The 22,500-nt window shown below is 39.0% G+C and overlaps 2 protein-coding genes across 3 annotated transcripts in view; both read right to left on the reverse strand.

Moving 5' to 3' along the window:
• The window catches only part of LOC138049754 (CLK4-associating serine/arginine rich protein-like), a 21,520-nt gene extending 15,467 nt beyond the window's left edge, over positions 1-6,053 (reverse strand). For both annotated transcript variants that reach the window (XR_011132434.1, XM_068896163.1), the window contains exons 1-8: positions 5,794-6,053; positions 4,491-4,588; positions 4,316-4,354; positions 3,092-3,151; positions 1,967-2,049; positions 1,231-1,315; positions 915-1,027; positions 579-616 (exon numbers count right to left, since the gene is read on the reverse strand). Coding sequence is in view for 1 of the 2 variants with exons in the window: in XM_068896163.1 (XP_068752264.1) it covers positions 579-616; positions 915-1,027; positions 1,231-1,315; positions 1,967-2,049; positions 3,092-3,151; positions 4,316-4,354; positions 4,491-4,588; positions 5,794-5,892 (615 nt within the window). In the remaining variant the exon portion in view is untranslated. The remainder of the gene's footprint in view (positions 1-578; positions 617-914; positions 1,028-1,230; positions 1,316-1,966; positions 2,050-3,091; positions 3,152-4,315; positions 4,355-4,490; positions 4,589-5,793) is intronic.
• Positions 6,054-13,924: 7,871 nt separating this feature from the next.
• The window catches only part of LOC138049755 (uncharacterized), a 33,503-nt gene continuing 24,927 nt past the window's right edge, over positions 13,925-22,500 (reverse strand). Inside the window, exons 18-25 of the mRNA XM_068896164.1 lie at positions 22,346-22,448; positions 21,266-21,396; positions 19,183-19,310; positions 17,656-17,724; positions 16,877-16,964; positions 16,085-16,236; positions 15,314-15,403; positions 13,925-15,127 (exon numbers count right to left, since the gene is read on the reverse strand). Of these exons, the coding sequence (XP_068752265.1) occupies positions 15,326-15,403; positions 16,085-16,236; positions 16,877-16,964; positions 17,656-17,724; positions 19,183-19,310; positions 21,266-21,396; positions 22,346-22,448 (749 nt within the window). The 3' untranslated portion in view covers positions 13,925-15,127; positions 15,314-15,325. The remainder of the gene's footprint in view (positions 15,128-15,313; positions 15,404-16,084; positions 16,237-16,876; positions 16,965-17,655; positions 17,725-19,182; positions 19,311-21,265; positions 21,397-22,345; positions 22,449-22,500) is intronic.

The raw sequence follows: 22,500 nt of genomic DNA on the forward strand, positions 1-22,500 counted from the left end.
GGAATCACTTCCTTGGAAACTCAAGATAGTTCAAGTTTTTAAATTGCCACTTCAATTTTTACTGAAAAAATTAATAGGTTTCTCAATTCTGGCAAACTAGATTCTGTAACCAACATATATACGGAGGAAATACTCATGGGAATTTTGACAGTTAAAAATAGTTACGCTGTTGTAAATTTTAAAAAAAATTGATGATGCATGGTGATTGATCATGCGCACAAATTAAAATAACAGGTTTGACAAGTCGAAACAGGACTGACTCATCATCCATTTCTTTGGATGAGTGGCGAATCAGAGAAAATCGAGGTGGCTGACAGAGTCTTCTTTCCTCTTCTCGACTTATCTAGAAAGATCGAAAGAGACTCTACTCACAGGGTACTCTTTAACCAAGCACATCAACGACCATTGTGTTTATTCCACTCAAATTGCCGAAATGTCAGTCCATGCCATCTGCATGATCATATGTCACTTAATCACGAAAATTATTAACACATGTAGGCCAACCATTACAGGTGTAACTAATTAAACAAATTCAGAGTTCTACACGTAAGTAATAACAAAAGGGAAAAGGTTTTAACCTGATTTGCATCAATTTCATCAACATCCACTGTAACATCTGTAAGTGGAAAATGCAAGAATGTACAGTAACAGCGAGAGCCATCATGAACTCACAAGGTGAAACATGACGAAAATTCTATGACAAGCCATGCTCAACTGTTAGGTAAAGACTGTGCCTTCAGTCTATAACTTCAGATTTCAGTATCAAAGATTACTGTATGTTACTGATGACATTTGCAAGTCAAGAACATGATGTAATACAACTGCATGAAAATACAAACACCAAATTGAATGCAATGACCAAGACCTACTAACGTAATTCATAACAAGAACAACATTTTATTTTTTGTTCTTACCAATGTCACTTAGAACACTGTCACTGTCACTGTCACTGTCTTCATCATCTTTGTCTGAATTACCAGTGCTTGCATTTTCATAAGTGAACCCTATAGTCGCTTTTGCTTGACTTCTGAAATGGAATTGACAATATTCTTTGTTCAGGACTTCAGAAGTAATAATTATTGAGTTACCCGTATATCATGAAAGAAGTGAATTTTAGAATAATTATAGTTCTCACCACAGTTTAATATAATAATCTTGACTAGCTCAGGATTCAAGCATTGTGGGGCAAAATACAAAAATTGTACATGTACTGTACATTCAGTTGCTTACTTTTCTTTTTCTTTCTTGTCGTCATCTTTTTTCACTCCATACATTTCTTCTATTTCTAGTTGACGAATGTACGATTCCTCCGTGGCTGATGGGAAAAAGGCTCAATTTTATCTCAAGAGAGTGAACTACATGTACATCCTTTACTATTTAAATATTACTTCAGTCAAAACCACCTTTAAGGTTTCCTCCACAGAAAGATCCCAGCTTTAGGCATTAATTTAAAGGACGGTGCCTACTAATTCAAAGGTATTTTTGCCCAGTTTTATGAATATGCGGGAAAAGCAGATCTTAACAAGTGTTACTGAAATCCAAAACAAAAATTGGGGTTAACAACGCATTTTTCAAAAATAATTAACCAATAATATTTGTAATAAGCTTTAAAATAAAAAGCAATGAATAGCATTCCCATCCAAATTGAAGCTTAATTATCTCTGAAAAATGCTTGGTAACCCCCAATTTTCTTTTTGGATACGAAGAGCACTTGCTAAGTTCTGCTTTCTCTGCATAGTTTTAAACTGCACAAAAATATCTCTACATTAGTAAGCACTACAGATAGGAAATCCGAGTACATTGTATCTGGAGATGCGCAAAGCGTACATGCACAATATTTAACAATAGTAGGCACCATCCTTAAGTGTAGGTTTCAAGTAATAAGTAATCTCCAAAACTGACCTCAGGGGATTAACAGCTTACATATCTCCTGAGCTCAAGGAAAATAAATAAATAATTAACTGACCTCCACTATAGTCTATCATTACCAATGTCCTGTATCTCTCATAATTAAATCTATGTTCGTCAGGATCAGTTTCCATCAATGGGCTGCCCAAAAAAATCATCAGAAGACTTGATTACATTTTTATATAATTTGTAAGGAGAGAAAAAAGTACATTATTTTAGAATAGGTAATCACATAATTTCAAGTGCAATAGACCACTTTTGATATATTAAAATTCAGCTTGGCAGTGAGGCCTAGAGGACACAAACAAAGGAAACTGAATGAACATGTTTATTCATTTCTTTTGTTTGTTTCCTGTAAGCCAACACTATCATGCTGTATTTTAATATATTGAAAGTGGTCTATTTGGAAAAAATAAGTAAATTTAAAGTAATTTTCTTCAAAGACAAACAAAATTGTACTAGCCCGTAGGGCAAGTGCAATTCGTAGAATATGAAAAATTTTACGAATGCTTATTTGGCGACTATTCCGTATTTCACAAGAAAAATCATGTGATTACATACACTTATTAGATGTTTCGAAGTGCAGTGTTGCTGATTATTGTTACGAGTTGTGCTGTATTTTGACGAACCTGCTAGGGAGAGTCAAAATACAAATAACGAGTACAAATACTCAGCAATACTATGCACCAAAACATCTCATAAGCTATTCATTCTCCAACCTTATTATAAACACTAAAATAAAAATAATAATTGCACAATCCAAGCTTGAAAAATGGCAAGGTTGCCACAAAGCCAAGAGCACTTCCCTTCCTCTAATGTTTCCTACGTTTGATTCTCACACTTAGCAAAACATGTGGGTGAATTTGAATTGATCTGCCCAGACTGCTCTACATCTTTACTTCATTAAACTGGTTATCTTTCCAATCAGTAGACCACTAGTGGTTGTCTATAATTATAATGTATCAGCTTAAAACTTTATTCATTTATTTATTTATTTATTTATTTTTATTTATTTATTTATTATTACAATGGATACTTTACAACTAAAACCAGAACTTACAATACATGTACTTATACATACAATACATAACTTACAGTGCTACAAGAATGCAAAAATCAAGTAAATTATTATTAATTATAACACCTGATGTACAAGTACCGGTACACATAAAGTGTTGCTCACCCTATAGAGCTTGATGATGGTTGCTGTGGAATTATATCCAAATGAGCCCTAACATCGAACCTAACATGTAAACAACAATCGAACAAACAACAACACTTCAAAATCCTGAAGATGACAATGGTGACCATGATTCCTTTCCGGCATCAAATTTAAACTCAATGGACCCACTTAGCATAAGAGTATCCAAAGTTTTGTCCCTTCCTCATCTAGAGCTGTTTTCAAATCTTGTGGTCCATGTATGCATAACTCAAAATTTAATGGGTTTAAAAAGTCAACTTCTGTACAGTGTATTCATACAGTATTGTTATGTTTGCATATGACTGCCATTCCTTGTAAAACCCTGCTGAAGAAAGGCAGTGCCTTTCGAGATATTGGTTTAAAATATATTCCTTCACTGTTCAATCAGCACTGCACTCTTTGTTTTATTGAAAAAGTACAATGTAAATGTAAGTCCAAGTATTAAAGAGGACATGAAAAAAACCTTTGCTCCTCAATGTCTCTCTTATCCCAGCTGTATCAATGGGTAACTGTGACAAAATTCTAGAGACAACTCAGCCTGGATGGACTAGGATCCCATTGTCAATCATGAAGCAACTTTCAGTTGCTTCATACTCCAGAAGTTAGGATAACCTCCAACCATGCCTAGCCCTCACTGGCTTGTGCATTACTTTGCTATTTAAAAGCAATCTTGCTCTTGCAATTTAGTTGATTTAAAAGAATTTTATGTCAAGCATCCCCGCACATGTTGGGTGATGAAGATGATGAAGATGATAATTGACATTGACAAAGGAGATAATGATGAAAAGGAGTCAACAACGACAATAATGGTGATAGTTATCAAAATGACGACAGCGATACGAGAATGGGAAAGACAATCATGACTTTGGGCGTGATGCCCAACAAGTTTGCCAAGCAGAAAGGTCTCTGATGAGTCCCTTGGTCGGGATGAAACAAGCTTCATAAGACTAACCACGAACAATGTATTTTCACAATAACTGTCAACTTTATTAACAATAATAATAAATATTATAATTATGATGATGACGACAAGGAAGATGACAAAAGTAATGAAGATGACAACAGTAATTATTATATAATTGCTTTCAGGCCACAAAACTTACATGTTGCAAATGCTCTCCCTTAGAATGGGTATTGTCTGATAAACAAATAAATAATTGCACAACCTCAAGGAAAACCATAAACATGAAGCTTGTATTTACCAACCTGTCAATCATATTATTCGAATCCCCTTGCCATGGCATCCTACAAAATTATTAAAACGTCTGTAATCAAAACTAACAAAATTGATAAATAAAATTTAATATTTCAGATTATTTGCCACTCTATACTGTTATACAGCTGGACACAGTACATTGTACAACGTAAACTTGCTACTCACATCACAGATTTGCCATCCCCGGCAGCTGCTAATTGTGGGTCAATGTGGATTTTGCATTTCTGTCCATAAACTCTGAGAAATTGAGTTGGGTCTTGTCTCTGAAAAAAGAGTTAAAAATGAAGGAGAGGCAGAGTCTATAATTATGCTGAAAAAGAAGGATAGCTCTAAAGTTGCAATTTGCAATTTGTATTTTTAAGAGTGCGGCCACCAATGAATGGAATTCTTTACCGAGAAACATTCGTGATACCCCTACCATAAGGAATTTTAAGTCAAAATTATTCAATTATTTTCGAAATCTTGATTTGTATGTCTGTGGTGTCCGTCAGTCTTAATTCCTCGTTTCATGATGTGATCCTGTATATACTTTTGTACATATCTTAACCCATTGACGCCTGGGGGTTCCCCATTGACGAGTAAACTCATCTGGCATTAGACAGAGTAAAATACTAAGACTGGCCGGTTTTGGCCGGTTCACGCGTCAAAGGGATTATTAATGAGGACATTTTCAGTGAGTGATTAATATCTACATGTAACTACTATTTTTACTGATCACCAGTTTATACCAGCAAGTCTTTTGATTTTTCTGATTGGTCTTTTCAGTCTTAATAAGGATATTATTATTATCATTATCACCATCATCATCATCATCATCATTATTATTATTATATTATTATTATTATCATCATTTTATTATGGCAGATTCTATTTACTTTTGTGCTTATCATTATTACATCAGCCAGCGGATTTTAAACCTTAGCTAGTTAGTTACATCAATTTAGATTCCTTTTTCCGCTTAAACAAATTCATAGAACTTCTTAACAATGTTTACATTCTGGCTCAAAATCCATTTCTGGCAGCGTTCGATGAGATAACTCAGTTCCTTGTCATAATAATAATTATCATTATTATTACTATTATTATTATTATTATTATTATTATTATTATTATTATTATTATAAATTTAACGGTTTCCCATTCAACAGCTACATGGAAGGTAGCAAGTACATTGTACCAACTGCTTTATGCGAAATGCAGTTTTAAAACAACACCTATAACTCCACACAGAAAGTTACATCCAGCTAATAAGATTGATTACTTTCAGGTAATTACGGTGATTGAAGTAATTTACGTTATAATTATTATGCATGCATGCAAATTTACAGCTGTACATGCAGGCAAACTAAGTTCAAAGCTGTGGACAAGGATTTTACGAGTATAAGCTACTCAAACCACCTTGTTAACTTTCTTGTCTCATACTATTATAAATAAATAACACTAAACACAATCAAAAAGCATATCAAACCATTCTTTCGTAGAAGGCCCTTCTTCTTTCTGCCCTCTTTCGATAATCCACCATCATTCCACGGAGTTTCTTCTCCTGTCTTCGCGCCTCTTGCCACATTATTGCTTATCTTTGCTGTCCCTCAAATTTTCAAAACAGGAAATAAAGTCTATGAAGGATTAATGAGCCTATTGTTCCTCTTCAGATGTCTCATTTTACAGAGTGAAATAAAAGTTTTGTTTTGCGCTGCTTTGTCCTGTCTTACGGCAAGTGAAGTTGTGAGTCCACGTTCTTGTTGTGGCCAGAGTCACAGATTTCTCCTAATAGCGGTAGGTACGTGATGTATAGGAGCATATATTGTACCGTGTACATTGAACCTTCAGTAACACGTTACTTTACAACATATGATAATAACACGGTTGAGTAGAAAGGGAACCACAGGAAAAATTTACACTAATACAGAAAGTATCCCAAACATTCATAAAAACTAACCTTATGCCTAATTCGGCCTAAAAAAAAGTTTTCAGGCCTAAGTTTAGATTTTATGAATGCTTGGGATACTACCTGTATTGGTAAAACAATGACCAGTGACCTGGACCTGTGTTTTGTACCTGCCCCCCCCCCCCCCCCCTTTATACCTCGTAGACCCTAATCTACAAATTGATTAACCATTATACCGTTTCTTTGACAAGAAAGTTGCTACGACGACAACACCAAAAAAAAAGCACTACTTTGTGGCGAAATTTCTATATAAACTTGTTCAGAAATCAAAAATCCTACGTCAACAGCACATAGGACCAGCTTAACTCCTCGGTATCTGGCTAAAGATCTTCTTCTCACTACTTTTTCTTCTGGCCGAGCTTTAGCCATTTGATGAGAGCCAGTCTCGTGCTTATCAAGTTGTCTCGTTCATTCTCGAAAAGAATTCTGCGGGAATTCTGCCATTCAGTGACAAGGGAAGGCTCCGACTCTCATTTCATTGATTTTTTTATAAGTGTGTCGGGTCACCCAGTCCTAATAGCAAAATACAGCATCGAATGAAATTTTTAGCTTTCAAAACTTGCCCGAATGGTATCGGTAAGTCCTGGAATTCGTCCGCAGAAAGGCCAGAGAGACAACTTCACTCGTGAACCGCCTTGTTTACAACACAGCACTTTAGGCGTCCCAGGCCAGTCTGCATGAAACCATCTCTCACCTCTGTCTCGAGACGACCAGGCACGCATGGTTCATACATTACGTTTATACCCGTAGAATCAACTAAGATCTCAATTCCTTGTAAAAAGCTAACCAGCATCTTAATTTTTTTGGTAGGCTACAGGAGAGCCTAAACATTTACAAATGCGCCGACGGAATGTTTGAACACGAGACAAAATTGCAGTACCTCCAGACGTGGCGCTGGAGCGTCGTACCAAACGAGTCATCCGGGATTTCAGCCCGTGCGATCGCTTTTGGACGCAGTTGGCCCTTCGCTGCTTTCTGCTACCGACCTTGCCTCCCGGTACGGCATTGAGGGAGGGATATGTCGGCCCCTAAACCATATGAGACAAATCCCACGCCTACTCACAGCTTCTCGGACCGCCCTTGTCATTACAATTTATCGTAACATTTCGATGGCTTATATATTCAAGGGAAAAGTCATTTTTTTCTCTCATATGATAAGCACTGGTGTCGCAGATTACAAAATGCACGCACGCGCCCTGCGGAAGGTAACATACATACATGCATAAATTTTATTTCATCACGAATTTCAGAATAACTACAAGAGCCAGTGTCTTCAAGACATTAGATTTACAACTAAAATACATAGAATTTACAGATACATAACTAAATACATAATATTTAAAGATATAATAATTAAAACGAAAAGCCGCTGTACAAAATACGGTCATGGATTCTCCAGTGTAAAACCAGTAAACTTAGTGGTACGGAGAAAATCAGGTAGCGCTTTCCGCAACTTAGCTGAACGTAACAAAAAGAACTAAGACCATAACTGGTTGTTTTAGGTTTATTGAGGGACAGAATGTAATTTCCGCGAACATAACGCATTAGAAAATTTTGAATGTGCTTATTGTTTATATATGTAGAGTTTGACTTACGTGGTAAGAGAACAGGTAATTTGCAAATAGAAATCTCAATATTCTCTTATTTACGTTATACCGTTTCTTTGACAAGAAAATTGCTACGAGGATAACAGCGAAAAAAAGCACTACTTTGTGGCGAAATTTCTATGATAAATTGCCTTTCAATGACAAGGAAAGCCTCCGATTCTCATTTAATTGGTTTTTTATGAGTGTCGGGTCACCCAGTCCTAACAGCAAAATACAGCATCGAATGAAATTTTTAGCTTTCAAAACTTGCCCGAATGGTATCGGTAAGTCCTGGAATTCGTCCGCAGAAAGGCCAGAGAGACAACTTCACTCGTGAACCTTCATGTCTGCAACACAGCACTTTAGGCGTCCCAGTCTCCATGAAACCATCTCTCACCTCTGTCTCGAGACGACCAGGCACGCACGGCTCTTACATTACGTTTATGCCTGTAGAATCAACTTAAATCTCAATTCCTTGTAAAAAGTTAACCAGCATCTTAATTTTTTTGGTAGGTTAGATATCGGAGAGCCTCAACATTTACACATGCGCTGACGGAATGTTTGAACACGAGAGAAAATTGCAGTACCTCAAGACGTGGCGCTGGAGCGTCGTACCAAACGAGTCATCCCGGGATTTCGGCCCGTGCGATCGTTTTTGGACGCAGTCGGCCCTTCGCTGCTTTCTGCTACTGACCTCGCCTCCCGGTACGGCATTGAGGGAGGGATATGTCGGCCCCTAAACCATATGAGACAAATCCCACGCCTACTCACAGCTTCTCAGACCGCTCTTGTCATTACAATTTAACGTAAGATTTCGATGGCTTATATATTCAAGAGAAAAGTCATTTTGTCTCTCATATGGTAAGCACTGGTGTCGCAGATTACAAAATGCACGCACGCGCCCTGCGGAAAGTAACATACATACATGCATAAACTTTATTTCGTCACGAATTTCAGAATAACTACAAGAGCCAGTGTCTTCAAGACATTAGATTTACAACTAAAATACATAGAATTTACAGATACATAACTAAATACATAATATTTATAGATATCATAATTAAAACGAAAAGTCGCTGGTCATGGGTTCTCCAGGATAAAACCAGTAAACTTAGTGGTACGGAGAAAATCAGGTAGCGCTTTCCGCAACTTAGCTGATACGTAAGAAAAAGAACCAAGACTATAACTGGTTGTTATAGGTTTATTGAGGGACAGAATGCAATTTCCGCGAAAATAACGCATAAGAAAATTTTGAATGCGCTTATTGTTTAGAGATGTAGAGTTTGATTTAAGTGGTAAGAGAACAGGTAATTTGCAATTACAAATCTCAATATTCTCTTATTTACGTTATACCGTTTCTTTGACAAGAAAATTGCTACGAGGATAACAGCGAAAAAAAGCACTACTTTGTGGCGAAATTTCTATGATAATTTGCCATTCAATGACAAGGGAAGCCTCCGATTCTCATTTCATTGGTTTTTTATAAGTGTCGGGTCACCCAGTCCTAACAGCAAAATACAGCATCGAATGAAATTTTTAGCTTTCAAAACTTGCCCGAATTGTCTCGGTAAGTCCTGGAATTCGTTCGCAGAAAGGCCAGAGAGACACTGACTTCACTCGCGAACCGCCATGTTTACAACACAGCACTTTAGGCGTCCCAGTCTTGAAACCATCTTTCACCTCTGTCTCGAGACGACCAGGCACGCACGGCTCTTACATTACGTTTATGCCTGTAGAATCAACTTAAATCTCAATTCCTTGTAAAAAGTTAACCAGCATCTTAATTTTTTTGGTAGGTTAGATATCGGAGAGCCTCAACATTTACACATGCGCTGACGGAATGTTTGAACACGAGAGAAAATTGCAGTACCTCCAGACGTGGCGCTGGAGCGTCGTACCAAACGAGTCATCCCGGGATTTCGGCCCGTGCGATCGCTTTTGGACGCAGTTGGCCCTTCGCTGCTTTCTGCTACCGACCTTGCCTCCCGGTACGGCATTGAGGGAGGGATATGTCGGCCCCTAAACCATATGAGACAAATCCCACGCCTACTCACAGCTTCTCAGACCGCCCTTGTCATTACAATTTAACGTAACATTTCGATGGCTTATATATTCAAGAGAAAAGTCATTTTGTCTCTCATATGGTAAGCACTGGTGTCGCAGATTACAAAATGCACGCACGCGCCCTGCGGAAGGTAACATACATACATGCGTATACACTGTACTTTATTTCATTACGAATTTTAGAATAACTACAAGAGCCAGTGTCTTCAAGACATTAGATTTACAACTAAAATACATAGAATTTACAGATACATAACTAAATACATAATATTTATAGATATCATAATTAAAAGGAAAAGTCGCTGTACAAAATACGGTCATGGGTTCTCCAGGATAAAACCAGTAAACTTAGTGGTACGGAGAAAATCAGGTAGCGCTTTCCGCAACTTAGCTGATACGTAAGAAAAAGAAATAACTGGTTGTTTTAGGTTTATTGAGGGACAGAATGTAATTTCCGCGAACATAACGCATTAGAAAATTTTGAATGTGCTTATTGTTTATATATGTAGAGTTTGACTTACGTGGTAAGAGAACAGGTAATTTGCAAATAGAAATCTCAATGTTCTCTTATTTTACATTACACCGTTTCTTTGACAAGAAAATTGCTACGAGGATAACAGCGAAAAAAAGCACTACTTTGTGGCGAAATTTCTATGATAATTTTGCCATTCAGTGACAAGGGAAGCCTGAAGCCCCCGTTCCTCATTTAATTGGTTTTTTATGAGTGTCGGGTCACCCAGTCCTAACAGCAAAATACAGCATCGAATGAAATTTTTAGCTTTCAAAACTTGCCCGAATTGTATCGGTAAGTCCTGGAATTCGTCCGCAGAAAGGCCAGAGAGACAACTTCACTCGTGAACCGCCTTGTTTACAACACAGCACTTTAGGCGTCCCAGGCCAGTCTGCATGAAACCATCTCTCACCTCTGTCTCGAGACGACCAGGCACGCACGGCTCTTACATTACGTTTATGCCTGTAGAATCAACTTAAATCTCAATTCCTTGTAAAAAGTTAACCAGCATCTTAATTTTTTTGGTAGGTTAGATATCGGAGAGCCTCAACATTTACACATGCGCTGACGGAATGTTTGAACACGAGAGAAAATTGCAGTACCTCAAGACGTGGCGCTGGAGCGTCGTACCAAACGAGTCATCCCGGGATTTCGGCCCGTGCGATCGTTTTTGGACGCAGTCGGCCCTTCGCTGCTTTCTGCTACTGACCTCGCCTCCCGGTATGGCCTTCGGGGAGGGATATGTCGGCCCCTAAACCATATGAGACAAATCCCACGCCTACTCACAGCTTCTCAGACCGCTCTTGTCATTACAATTTAACGTAAGATCTTGATGGCTTAAATATTGAAGGGAAAAACCATTTTATCTGTCATATGGTAAGCACTCTCCTCGCAGATTACAAAGTATACTAATGCGCCCTGCTGTAAGTAACATATGTACATGCATAAAGTTTAGTTTATCTCGAATTTCAGAATATCTACAAGAGTTAATATCTTGGACACATTACATTTACAACTAAAATACATGACATATACAGGCAGGTGAAGTTCAATGAGTTATAATGTGGCCAACCAAGGGTATAGAAGGGTAAACGTGGCTAACTTAGAGTAGATGAGGGTTAACGTGATAAAATGAGCTTAACTTGGGGTAGACGAAGGCAGGAGCCCATTACCCGGAGCCTCCATCTTCGATATTAACCCTCTGAGTCAACCCTGTCCCGTATCTTTCTATTTTTAGAAACACCTCGCAGGGGGGTTTTAGTGGGTGTTTTCACAATAGCTGATCAGCGCATAACAGACCTATGGTCAGCCATTTATTACGTCACATACGTATGTGACGTATGTGAACCACTTCACGTATGTTCTTAGTCACATACGTCACATACGTCAAAATGTAGTAGTTCTAAAAATAGAAAGATACGGGACAGGGTTGACTCAAGGGTACAATGCAGATGGAAGCTCCGGGTAATGGGCTCCTGAAAAGGTCAACGAGGTATAAAGTGCCCAACTTAAGGTATATGAGGTAAACATGGGTAACTTAGGGTAATTGCTGGTAAACGTGGTTGAACGAGGTTAACCTAGGTTATTTAAAGGTCAACGAGGTATAACGTGGATAACTTGAGGTAGAGGAGGGTAAACGTGGCTAATTTTGGATAAAAGTGGATAAACGTGGAACAACGACGTTAAGTTGGGGTAGTTAAAGGTTAACCAGGTATAAAGTGGCCAACTGAGGTTAGATGAGGGTAAAAGTGGTTAACTTAGAGTAGATGAGGGTTAACGTGTTAGACAGAGGTTAACTTCAGGTAAACGAAGGTTAACGAGGTATAAAGTGGCCAACTGAGGTTAGACGAGGGTAAACGTGGTTAACTTAGGATGAGAGTTAACGTTGGTAGAACGAGATTAACTTTGGGTAGACGAAGGTCAACGAGGTATAAAGTGGTCAACTTGGGGTAGATGAGGGTTAACGTCACGGTGGTAGAACGAGGCTATGTAAGAGTAGACGACGGCAATTTAGAGTAGGTGATTTTAAAGGGGGTTAACTTCGAGTAAGTGCAGATGACGGTTGCTGTGGCAGAACGAGGGTGACTCTGAGGGTAGATGAGGGTTAATGGTAGAACGAGGCTAAGTAAGCGTAAATGACGGTTGCTGTGGCAGAACGAGGGTAATTAGGGTGGATGAGGATAAAGGGGGTTAACGAGGTTAATGAAGAGTAGATGATGGATTGACGTAGTTAAACGTGGCAAAATGGTGTAAAGGGACACTTTGTACAGAATATATAAAGTTGTTATGTATGCGACGTCTTATGGGCCTAACATGAATGCTTTACCCACCAATGCGGCCCGCGTTCGATTCCCATGCTCGGCATCATATTTGGGTTGAGTTTCTTGGTTCTTTACTCTGCACCGAGAGGTTTTTCTCCGGGTACTTCGGTTTTCCCCTCTTCTCAAAAAGCAACATTTGATTTGATTTTAGTTGTTGATTTTAGTTTACAGTGTCCCTAATTGGTGCCCCTGCGCTAGAAGACTAGACACTTTAAAAGTTCCTTTCCTGTCTTTCCTTTTATGCTACAGTTTAGTTTTGCCACTACGGCAAAACGGCAAACCGGTTTGAAGTTTGCGGGCCGATGTTAAATGTCCTTAATCATACAACTTCTTGAGACTCGCTTTCTGCATAGGCTTAACACATGGAAGTAAAAAATTGCGAGGCCAATTCTTTACTGAACTTGCAAAATTAGAAGCTGAAATGTTTGCTATTTTCGTAAACCAGGTCAGCAAAGGCAGATTTAGGACTAGCGCAAATGCAGCGTCCAGCGTGTTATGGGTACAATTTGTACTGAGTGTATTCCATCTATCATCATTCCTGAGAGTTGAGTATATTTACACCTCGCCCTCTTTTTCAATAGCAACAGTAGGTGAATCAGCTTTGGTTTATCATAACTCGTCATCACTGAACCCAATTCTAATCTTTACTTTTGGAAGATCGCGGAAGTAAAGAAAGGAGTCATAGAACTTTCCGCGCCCTGAATAAATTCCTCATATTCTCGCCTGTTCTGTCTAATACATAATTGCTCAAGTGTGGAAGAATTCAACGAGGAAGTCGAAATCTAAGAGAGAAAGGAATGCTGACAACGATAGAGAGCGAACTTAAATTGAAAAATTAGCCAATAACTTTACAGGAGGAGAGAGAGAGAAAACGCCCTCTTTTTGAATAACACGACTTTGGTTTACGTCTGACACCATAGCCTTTTGAAATGCAACGGTAAAAAAGGGAACTTAACACAGGCCACAATAAGAATATACAATGTTTTGTTTTATTTGGACATTGTGTATAGCCTGCATTTCAGTGTGGGAACAAGATTTTCGATGTTTTGGCCGCGCGAAAAAAGGAGACGACACAAAGAGGCCAGAACATCGAAAAATCTTGTCCCCCCGCCCCCACGAAAACGCTTCCGTGTTCCATCCACTATTTTAAACTTAAGAACACAAAATAAACGTCTAGAGTTTCCTTTAATTGCATGTCCCCCCGTAGATAATACAACAGTTGTAAAACAGGAGAGTAAACTGCTTTATCTTTTTAAAATAGAAAATACTGAAAATCAACTGGAAATAGAATATCACTCAGGATCAGTGTTGTCCGAAGAAGGACCTACGAAAATGCGGGTGTTACTGAAAGAATGACTGCTTGTTTGGTTCTACAAACAAACAACCTTCCGACAGATAGTCGCTTGATATCGGAACAGAATTCTTAATGGTTTTAAAATGAGAGGGCGGTTTTCAATTGAGTGTCGCAACCAATCAGAAGTGAAACCAAAACCAATCGTGGCTCGTGCGTGCACATTTTCCCGCGCTTTGTGTCGGCTACGTGTAATTACTTCGAGTTTTGATTGGTTTGCCGGATTGTTTCCGTCCTTTTTGATTGGCCAAAGTAATTACTTTGGTTTTGGTTTTACGACACTGGATTGGAACTCGCTCTGACGAGACACTGATTACCGTCGCTTTATTAACGACGGTGTCTACTGTTGTTATTGCGCATACGTTCTCCGCATCTCGAGATACTCGGGTTTCCTATCGGTGATGCTTATTAATACAGGGATATTCTTGCGTGGTTTGGAAATATCTGGAGAAAGTAGATCTTAGTAAGTACTCTTGGTATCCAAAAAGAAAATTGGGGGTAACCATGAATTTTTGAGAAACAATTAAGCGGCTGTCGTAACAAAATGAAAAAAAATGTATTCTTGTTACTTGTTTGTATTCCTGTTTGAGTTTTTCCAGCCAACAACAGTAGACAAGCGAACTGTGTTCAGTTCAACATTTTAAAAGTATTACATATGGCGAACTGTTCCTAGCTCTTGTTGCTCGAAATACTCAAACAGAAACGTTTCATGAACACACAAACATTCTTCTGGTTTTAAGCTTAAAATGATAAAACCAACAGATGGTAGACTGTTTTTGCAATTCCATCACGAAGCATGTTTACTCTTCTTCACTTGTACTGATTCTGCAAAAGCTGGCATTTTTTCGCGCACGCCAATGGGTGCAGCGTGATTTCTCCAACATAAATCTCTCCAGAAAAGTCTCGGACTCGGCTTTATCAAGGGCCAACGAGAAAATGAAGACACAGGGACTGCGTAAAAGGAAATCAAGCTGAACAATCTGGTGGAGTGCATGGAAAAGAATCACTCATAGGAGTTTTCCTGAAAAGATAAATGGAAATCAAATTGTAAATACACAAAAAGAATTTTTTTGCAAGGATAAGACCTACAAGAACAAACTTATGCAACATATGACATGGTTCACAATGGAAATGAAGAAGGGAAGGGAAGGGAGGGGCACCGCTTGATACCCCTGTCGTTACACATACTTTGCTTCACTGTTATTACCTGTTCAGTCATTCACTCATCCTTGATTTCTTCCATAGGATCTTCTTCCTCCTCTTTGGGGAAATGATCTTGATCCGGTTTAGTTGAAGCCTTCAGTATTGTAAAGAACCAAAAACAACAACAAGAGACCATGTAGCTTGTTATTATATGGGAATCAGCACCCTGCGACCAGAGCCTCTCCGAAGCTTACTACAAGAGGGCGAAAACGAGAGGCTCTGCAACAATCGTGTCAAGTCTTACAAGTCGCCGCAGGCTAAGTTTCTGGACTAGTCATTCCGGTCAAACTGGTTTAGGCAGGGCGCGCATCACATTTTTGACAAGGCGAAGGTCAAAATCGAGCCTTCAGTGCGAAAATCAATATGGCGTCTTGGAGTGTGATCGAGACTTGGCCTGGGTTTGAAACTGTCTCCAAGCAACGGCTTGCGCATACTCAATAAAGTCGACTTCACACGATTTCTGCAGAGTCACTTCTTTCTCGTCGAGTTAAGAAAGGCTCTGCTCGCAGGGTGGGGTATCAATAGAGAAACTACAAGATAAAAAAAAAACCAAAAAAAAAAAAACACGTTTTTTTCTTAATAATACAACAGTGTCACCGCTAACACCGTAGCAATAGTTTCCGAGTGCGCTTTCAACTGTTGAGAAAGAACTAGAGAAAAATTAAGGGGTGTAACAAGGAAAAGAAAATTGTAATAAAAAAATAATTAGCTTTTTTTATCCTCAATGGATCTTGAACGGGAAAACGTTATGCTATACAAGCCCATAGATACTTGCCTGTGGAGTTACGACTGTATCACCTGCCGCTGTTATGGAGTACTTCAACAAGATTTGCTTGTATTGCTGGAGAAATGCTTCACTGAGTTCCACTCCCTCTGACACCAGTTGCTCATACACACCCTTCAGAGCTTCAGGGTCCTTTCGTGCATCTTACATAACAACGAAACATGCATTATGCTCTCACCGAGAAATAAGAGCTGAGCGAACATACATAAATTAAGATGGCTCCACCATTTTAGGCTCCAACGCAACACTGTGTCCCTCGGCCTTGAGTGCACAAGGAACTTACGATGTTACGGAAAACTCAACAAACAAAGTTATGTTGTCCTCATGTCGGACGCAATAAACAAAAAACCACCTCAGGTATACTTCGTATTTTTATTTAAGGTCAATCATCCCCTTGAGGCTCAAATTCCTTTCTTTACGGCTTTAGGAAAAAACAATTGTACCAAAATTGTTTTCATGAGCTTTAAAACAATAATTAAACCATACTGAAGGAAATACACTGTACAGAGCAGGCAAACAAAAATAATTGTAACCGAAAATGAAGATAAGTACAAGGAGTAAAATGCTACAGAACAACAGTGCAGTATAGGGAAGACTAAACTAGAACGGAAAATTTGAACCGTTCAAGCTAATCAACCTAATGCCTAAATATATTTCAATTTTTAAAAATAAGATAATCGAAGCTGCATTTTCACACGTAGAAAGGTCGTTTCCGATGGCAGCAAGGAAAAACAAAAAAAACGACAACAACAAAGAAGAAATTTTGAAATACAAGAAACTTACCATGTGCTCTGAGCAGTGGTACGTATAAGGCTGTCGGGTTCATTTGGTTTTCCTTGAAGAATTCAATGGCGTTCAATATTGCAGGAACCTATATGGATAAACAGCATGAAATACACTGCACTGCTTGAATGGTGGTTGAAACAAGCACAGTGAAGATACTGTTGGTTCGTTTGGTCCAACTGCAATGATTAAATATTCAGTTTCGGGAATTGCTTTTCCAGCCCTCTGATTAGTTAACTCAATCACGGTTTTAAGCGCATAGAGTGGTTTTCAATTGAGTGTCGAAAGTAATTAGTGAATTACTTTGGTTTATGATTACTTCACTCAGTGATTGGTTCAAAGTTCTCGCACCATTTTTTCAACCAATCAGAAGTAAAACCAAAACCAATCGTTGCTCGCGCATGCACATTTTCCCGCGCTTTGTTTCGGCTACGTGCAATTACTTCGAGTTTTGATTGGTTTACTGGATTGTCTCCGACCTTTTTGATTGGCCAAAGTAATTACTTTGGTTTTGGTTTTACAACACTCAATTGAAAACTGCTCTATACTATATGACCATATATGGAAAATGATTGTTCTATCATTCAAATAAATTCCACTCATTTAAACTTGAAATATCTCGGGGCCTAAAAAATTTTAACGCAAGGTTATTCCATTCGCGCCTGTTGGATATGAGATGGGTTCTACTTTTTTCCATCTCATCTCATATCCAACGCGCAGTAAAAAAATAATAGTTAAATATGAGTGAGTAATAGTGAAATCAATACAGATCGCCTTACCTCCCCTCTTTTTGCTGAGCTTTCAGCTAATCCCACAAATGATTTATTGTCCGTCTGAACTTCGTGTTCCTATGAGAAATGATATGTAAAAGGCATTTTGTACATGGACAATGACATCAGAACCAATAACACCAAGTCACCAAAAGATTAGACTGCTAGTAGTCCTTTCTGAGTCAATCGAACCACCCGCTTTAGTCACGAAAGCGAGCCGAGAGGAGAATGGTGATAGGGCGACCATTCTCCCCTCGCCTCGCTTCTGTGGCTAAAGCGGGCAGTTCCACTGACTCAGAACGGGACTGCTACCAGGCTACCAAAAGATAACAAAAAGATTTTCAATTTCAATTCATCCAATTAATCAATGTCAATTAATCCATGTCAATTCAATAATTCTACAAATGAAAAATATACATTAAAAATTCTAACTAACTGACGTTTACCGATAAATAACCTTAAAAAAAAAAAAACGAAAAAAGAACACAACGAAGTCAGTGGATTCCGATTATTTACTCCCATGATTGATCAGTATGTAAATTCTCTTCACAATTTCAATGAAATGTCAGCCAGACAAGTATTGAGAATGAAGATTGTTATCAGTATAAGAGGTGTGATCTTGATATAACACCACATTCCCATGACTACCAAACAAAGACTTCTATGGTACTAGTTGGGAGAATGAAAGTTTCGATCGTGGTTTTATCAAACGAGTTGATGAAGAAAATAAACTGTCCACCGTACGAAAGATTTGTGAGCTGACGTTTTGAGCGTTAGCCGCCTCAAACCAAATTGATCAGTATGTACATTCGCCTCTCAATTTCAATACACTGACGGTTACATAAGTATTGAGAATGAAGATTATTATCAGCTTAAGGGTATGATCCTGATATAACCCCAAATTCTTATGACCAGCCAAGGAAGAAATCTATTGAAGTAGTTAGGAGAATGAACTTTTAGATCATGGGAGTCAAAGAATTAACATAGCCATTCATCCCTAAATCCTAGACATCCATACCGCACATGATGAATTCCAACGCTGGTTTAGACTCCTACGTCGATTTACAGGCATTATAGAGTAATAGTTGTTTGTGAGTCATTAATTTTTGGATTAGATAGTCTTCTTTTTCGACTTCTGTTTCACTTGTTTTACTCCAGTTCTGTGCTTCAGGACACGAAGAAAAACTTTGCTTTCCATTACCGACGAAATCAGAATCTGAGTCACTAGCCTACGTGTAGCCGTACCCTCCCCCCGAAAGAAAAACGGGAGCGGGTATGGCTACACTTAGGTTACTGGGTCACACGAGGTTCTGCCGGTCACCTCGACTAAATGAGTCCATGCGTTACCTACAATGTGGGTGATACTTTCAAATCAGGAGGGTTGTCTTTACTTCCTGTCCCTTACAAGCTATTAAAAACGCTGTCGGTCAGAGTAAAAAAAAGAACTGAGGAATGAAATTAGTCGAGATGCTCGTTTTCCGGTCTCCCTCTCAACGAACCTCAAAAGAAAGAAGGTGCACGCTTGTGGAAACTTACCAATTGGAGTTTCAAAGCAAGATCCTTCTTTCCAGCGTGAAGGCAACAAAACATCAGGCCACGGAGCAACCCCATCAATTTAAATTTATTGGCTGATGCTGTTCGGTTTGTAATGATATCTTCCAGCACTTGAAAATTGAGGACAAAGAAAAGAAATTTAATCACAGTAAATTTCATCTTTCAGTTTGAAGACCTGGCTTTATGAGCGTCTTACAGTACGTTTTAAATTCTCAAAGTTCGCTTCGAACCTGAAAACCTAATTACGTAACTGTTACTCAAATGACTAACTTTGAAACGAACTTGTGATTTTCACGCCGAACATCGTGGGAATGATCATCGTGGGTACGGTACAGTGTCATTTTGCTATTTCGAATTGAGTGCCTTCATCGAGTAAGGAAAGGCAATTCCAAGTTTTGTTTGACCGAAAAATTATTATTGAAAGCCGGTGAGGATGGAAAGGACCCTTTCAAACAGGACAGGAACTGAGACTTTCAAAACAAACCATTGCCAACCTTGTTGATAATTTCATTCGCAGAGGGAATATTGAAGCCAACAAAGGAAGAAACAAAACTCAGTCGGTGTGTACTAACGATGTTAACATTTACAGCAGTGAAATCCAAATCAAACTGGTGGAGAATAACGTTTCTTTACCCGAAAACGTCCCGTTGACGTCATGTGCATCGATAAACCGCAGCTTAACACAGAATCTTGGTTATTAAAGTTACTGTTAGACCGCAGGAATCACTGACTCTTGAAAATGAAAATAGACTTATCCAGTATTTAGCAGCCTGCGCATGCGCAGCTAGTGGTGAGGACTACTGTGGGACTAACCGATCGAACTTGTTAATCTCAACAAACTTCGCCAGGTTCCCACGAAGTTCGGCGCGAATCAAAATTCCCAAGTTTGCTTCAAAGTTTGCCATTTAATTGACAGTTCCATCATGAAATTTCCTAGTTCAAAGGAAACTTTGAGAATTTAAAACCAACTTCGCAAACCGCCTCTCTAAAGTTTTGTGAAACGCACGTGCACTGTAAGCCATGTACAATGAACCCAGCGCTGTTTTCTCGACCAATCAGAACGAAAATCAGATCTAACTGCATCTTGGTCGCATGCACCAGATCTTGATCTTGAGCTTGAGGCTTTTTGCACCATGTGACTGCTTTCATTCGTCATGATTGACTCGATAAATGCCAGGATTTACTAGCAATCTGATACTTTACGACTTAAATAAAGAAAATCCAGATACATCAGAAGTTCGTAACCCAAAGTCTCGATCTGCGATGGAATGGGCCCCATCAGTTTACGGTATTGTTTAATTTTAGAACGGCTACCTTTAGAGTTCTTTGCCAGAACAAAACGTGGTGGCATCGCGTTCCGGGCACGATTTGGCATTTTCAGTTTAGCACGTGCAATCCCTCGTGCGGCTAGATGGTTGCGGACCCATCAAAAGAGTTGCGTTGATTGGGCCCAATCTGATTGGCCATTATTTGGCGGGACCGTTATTCTAAATTTAGATAATACCATAAACTGATGGACCAAGGACAAACAAGACAAAGATCGACACTTCTGCATGAATAATGGACGTTTGAGATAAATACATTGCTGTGGTGCTGTTTAGTGAGTTTGACGGTATAGACCTTATTCCAAAATGGCCGTCATTTAAATATTCTTTTGTTTTTATTCAAATTAGTCCTTGATGCCTCGTTCTTGAGCTGAAAATTCAAAAGAATATTTTGCCTTGAACGAGGCATCAAGGTCTAATTTGAATGAAAACAAAAGAATATCTAAATGGCGGCCATTTTGGAATGGTTTAAGACTTTTTCAGACGGACGAAATGATGAAGTAACGTAGAGTGTAGCTACTGACGATATATATTTCTGTACCGGTGTTTGATATTTCGTACAAGAAGATGGAAAGTCCCGAGCCTGTTTAAAAATTCGTAAATTCAGATAGCCAGAAAGTTGTTTTTCTCTGGCGCCGTTGGGAATTAAGCAACCGAGGCAGAACAAGTACCAAAATTATACTACATACATCCTGCAGCAACTAAATGCACAATATATGATTTCAGTAATTCTTACTTACCACTCTCAAATTGTTCTGTCTGCCCTGTTCGAGCCATGGAGTTTAAAAGCAACAGACAAGTTGAATCTGCTATAAACATTCCCTGTTCTTTCACTTCTTGGTACAATTTTAATGCTTTATCAATGTCGTCCCTGATGTACAAAAGCATGATTAAGAAAGTAATTTTTTCGTCAGTTCAAGTTTCACGGACTTACAAATCGTGTACATATCACATCTGTATTTAGCCTCGGATTTTAGAGTAGCTTGGTGTACCTAGTATATCCGAGCATTTTACCCTACCAACCATGATACACCACAGAGAACAGACCACAACACCGGGAACTACGTGCCCTACTCTTTGCCAACAGTGTGTGGGTTCTTTTACGCCCCACTGGTTTGTGAACATTGAAGGGTTAATTGTGAGACGGGGCCTACGGTTTATAGTCCTTATCCGAGAAGACTTGAAAGTCTTACCATTTGCGGGTGTAATTACAAAGGCAGCACTTTCTCCTTAGTTATTTAAAGACCCTGAGTGTTGGTCCGGCTGGAGTCGAACTCACGACCTCCAGCATGACAGCCTGGTGCTCAACCAATAGTGCCACCGGTGCGCAATACAAATGAAAGAGAGATAAATTAAAGCCATTTCGGTGGGTATTCCTGTTATAGAGGAACTCTGCAGAGGAGGCAGTGTGGCCCAGTGGTTAGGGCGCTTGCCTTGAGATCCGGAGATCCCTGGTTCAAGACCCGCTCTGACCACTCGTTGAATTTGATCCTGGTAGTCCCTGGTTCAACTTCTCAGCTGCACTTGTAAATAGCCAACTGGCTTGCCTCCGTCCAGTTGGGATTCTTAACAGTTGTTGTTGAATGTTCTGTTCTGTCGTGATTGTGTTTCATTGGCCCTGAAAAGCCCCTACGGGGAGTGGTCAATTAAGCATCTTGAGATTAATTGTACTCCTTTCATCCAATCAGGATCGATTAATTTTGAGGAGTGTATTACCCCATATAGTACATCTCACACCCATGCAAAGTACGTCGCGCGCAGTTTTCTCCGTTTTCAGAATCTTGAGTTATTTCAGAAACAAATGCCTTTAAGTTACTAACTTGAGTAAGTGGGTCCTCATAATGTTAGAAAACGTGAACAGATTTGGTTTCACGTCATTCTGCTTCATCTCCTCAAACACTTTCCATTGAGAGTCAAAGTCGCCTGTAAAACAATGACCAAACAAGCAACTCGTTAAAATGCCAATCACCTCAAC

Source organism: Montipora capricornis, chromosome 5, assembly GCF_036669925.1.
Source record: "Montipora capricornis isolate CH-2021 chromosome 5, ASM3666992v2, whole genome shotgun sequence".
NCBI lineage: Eukaryota > Metazoa > Cnidaria > Anthozoa > Scleractinia > Acroporidae > Montipora > Montipora capricornis.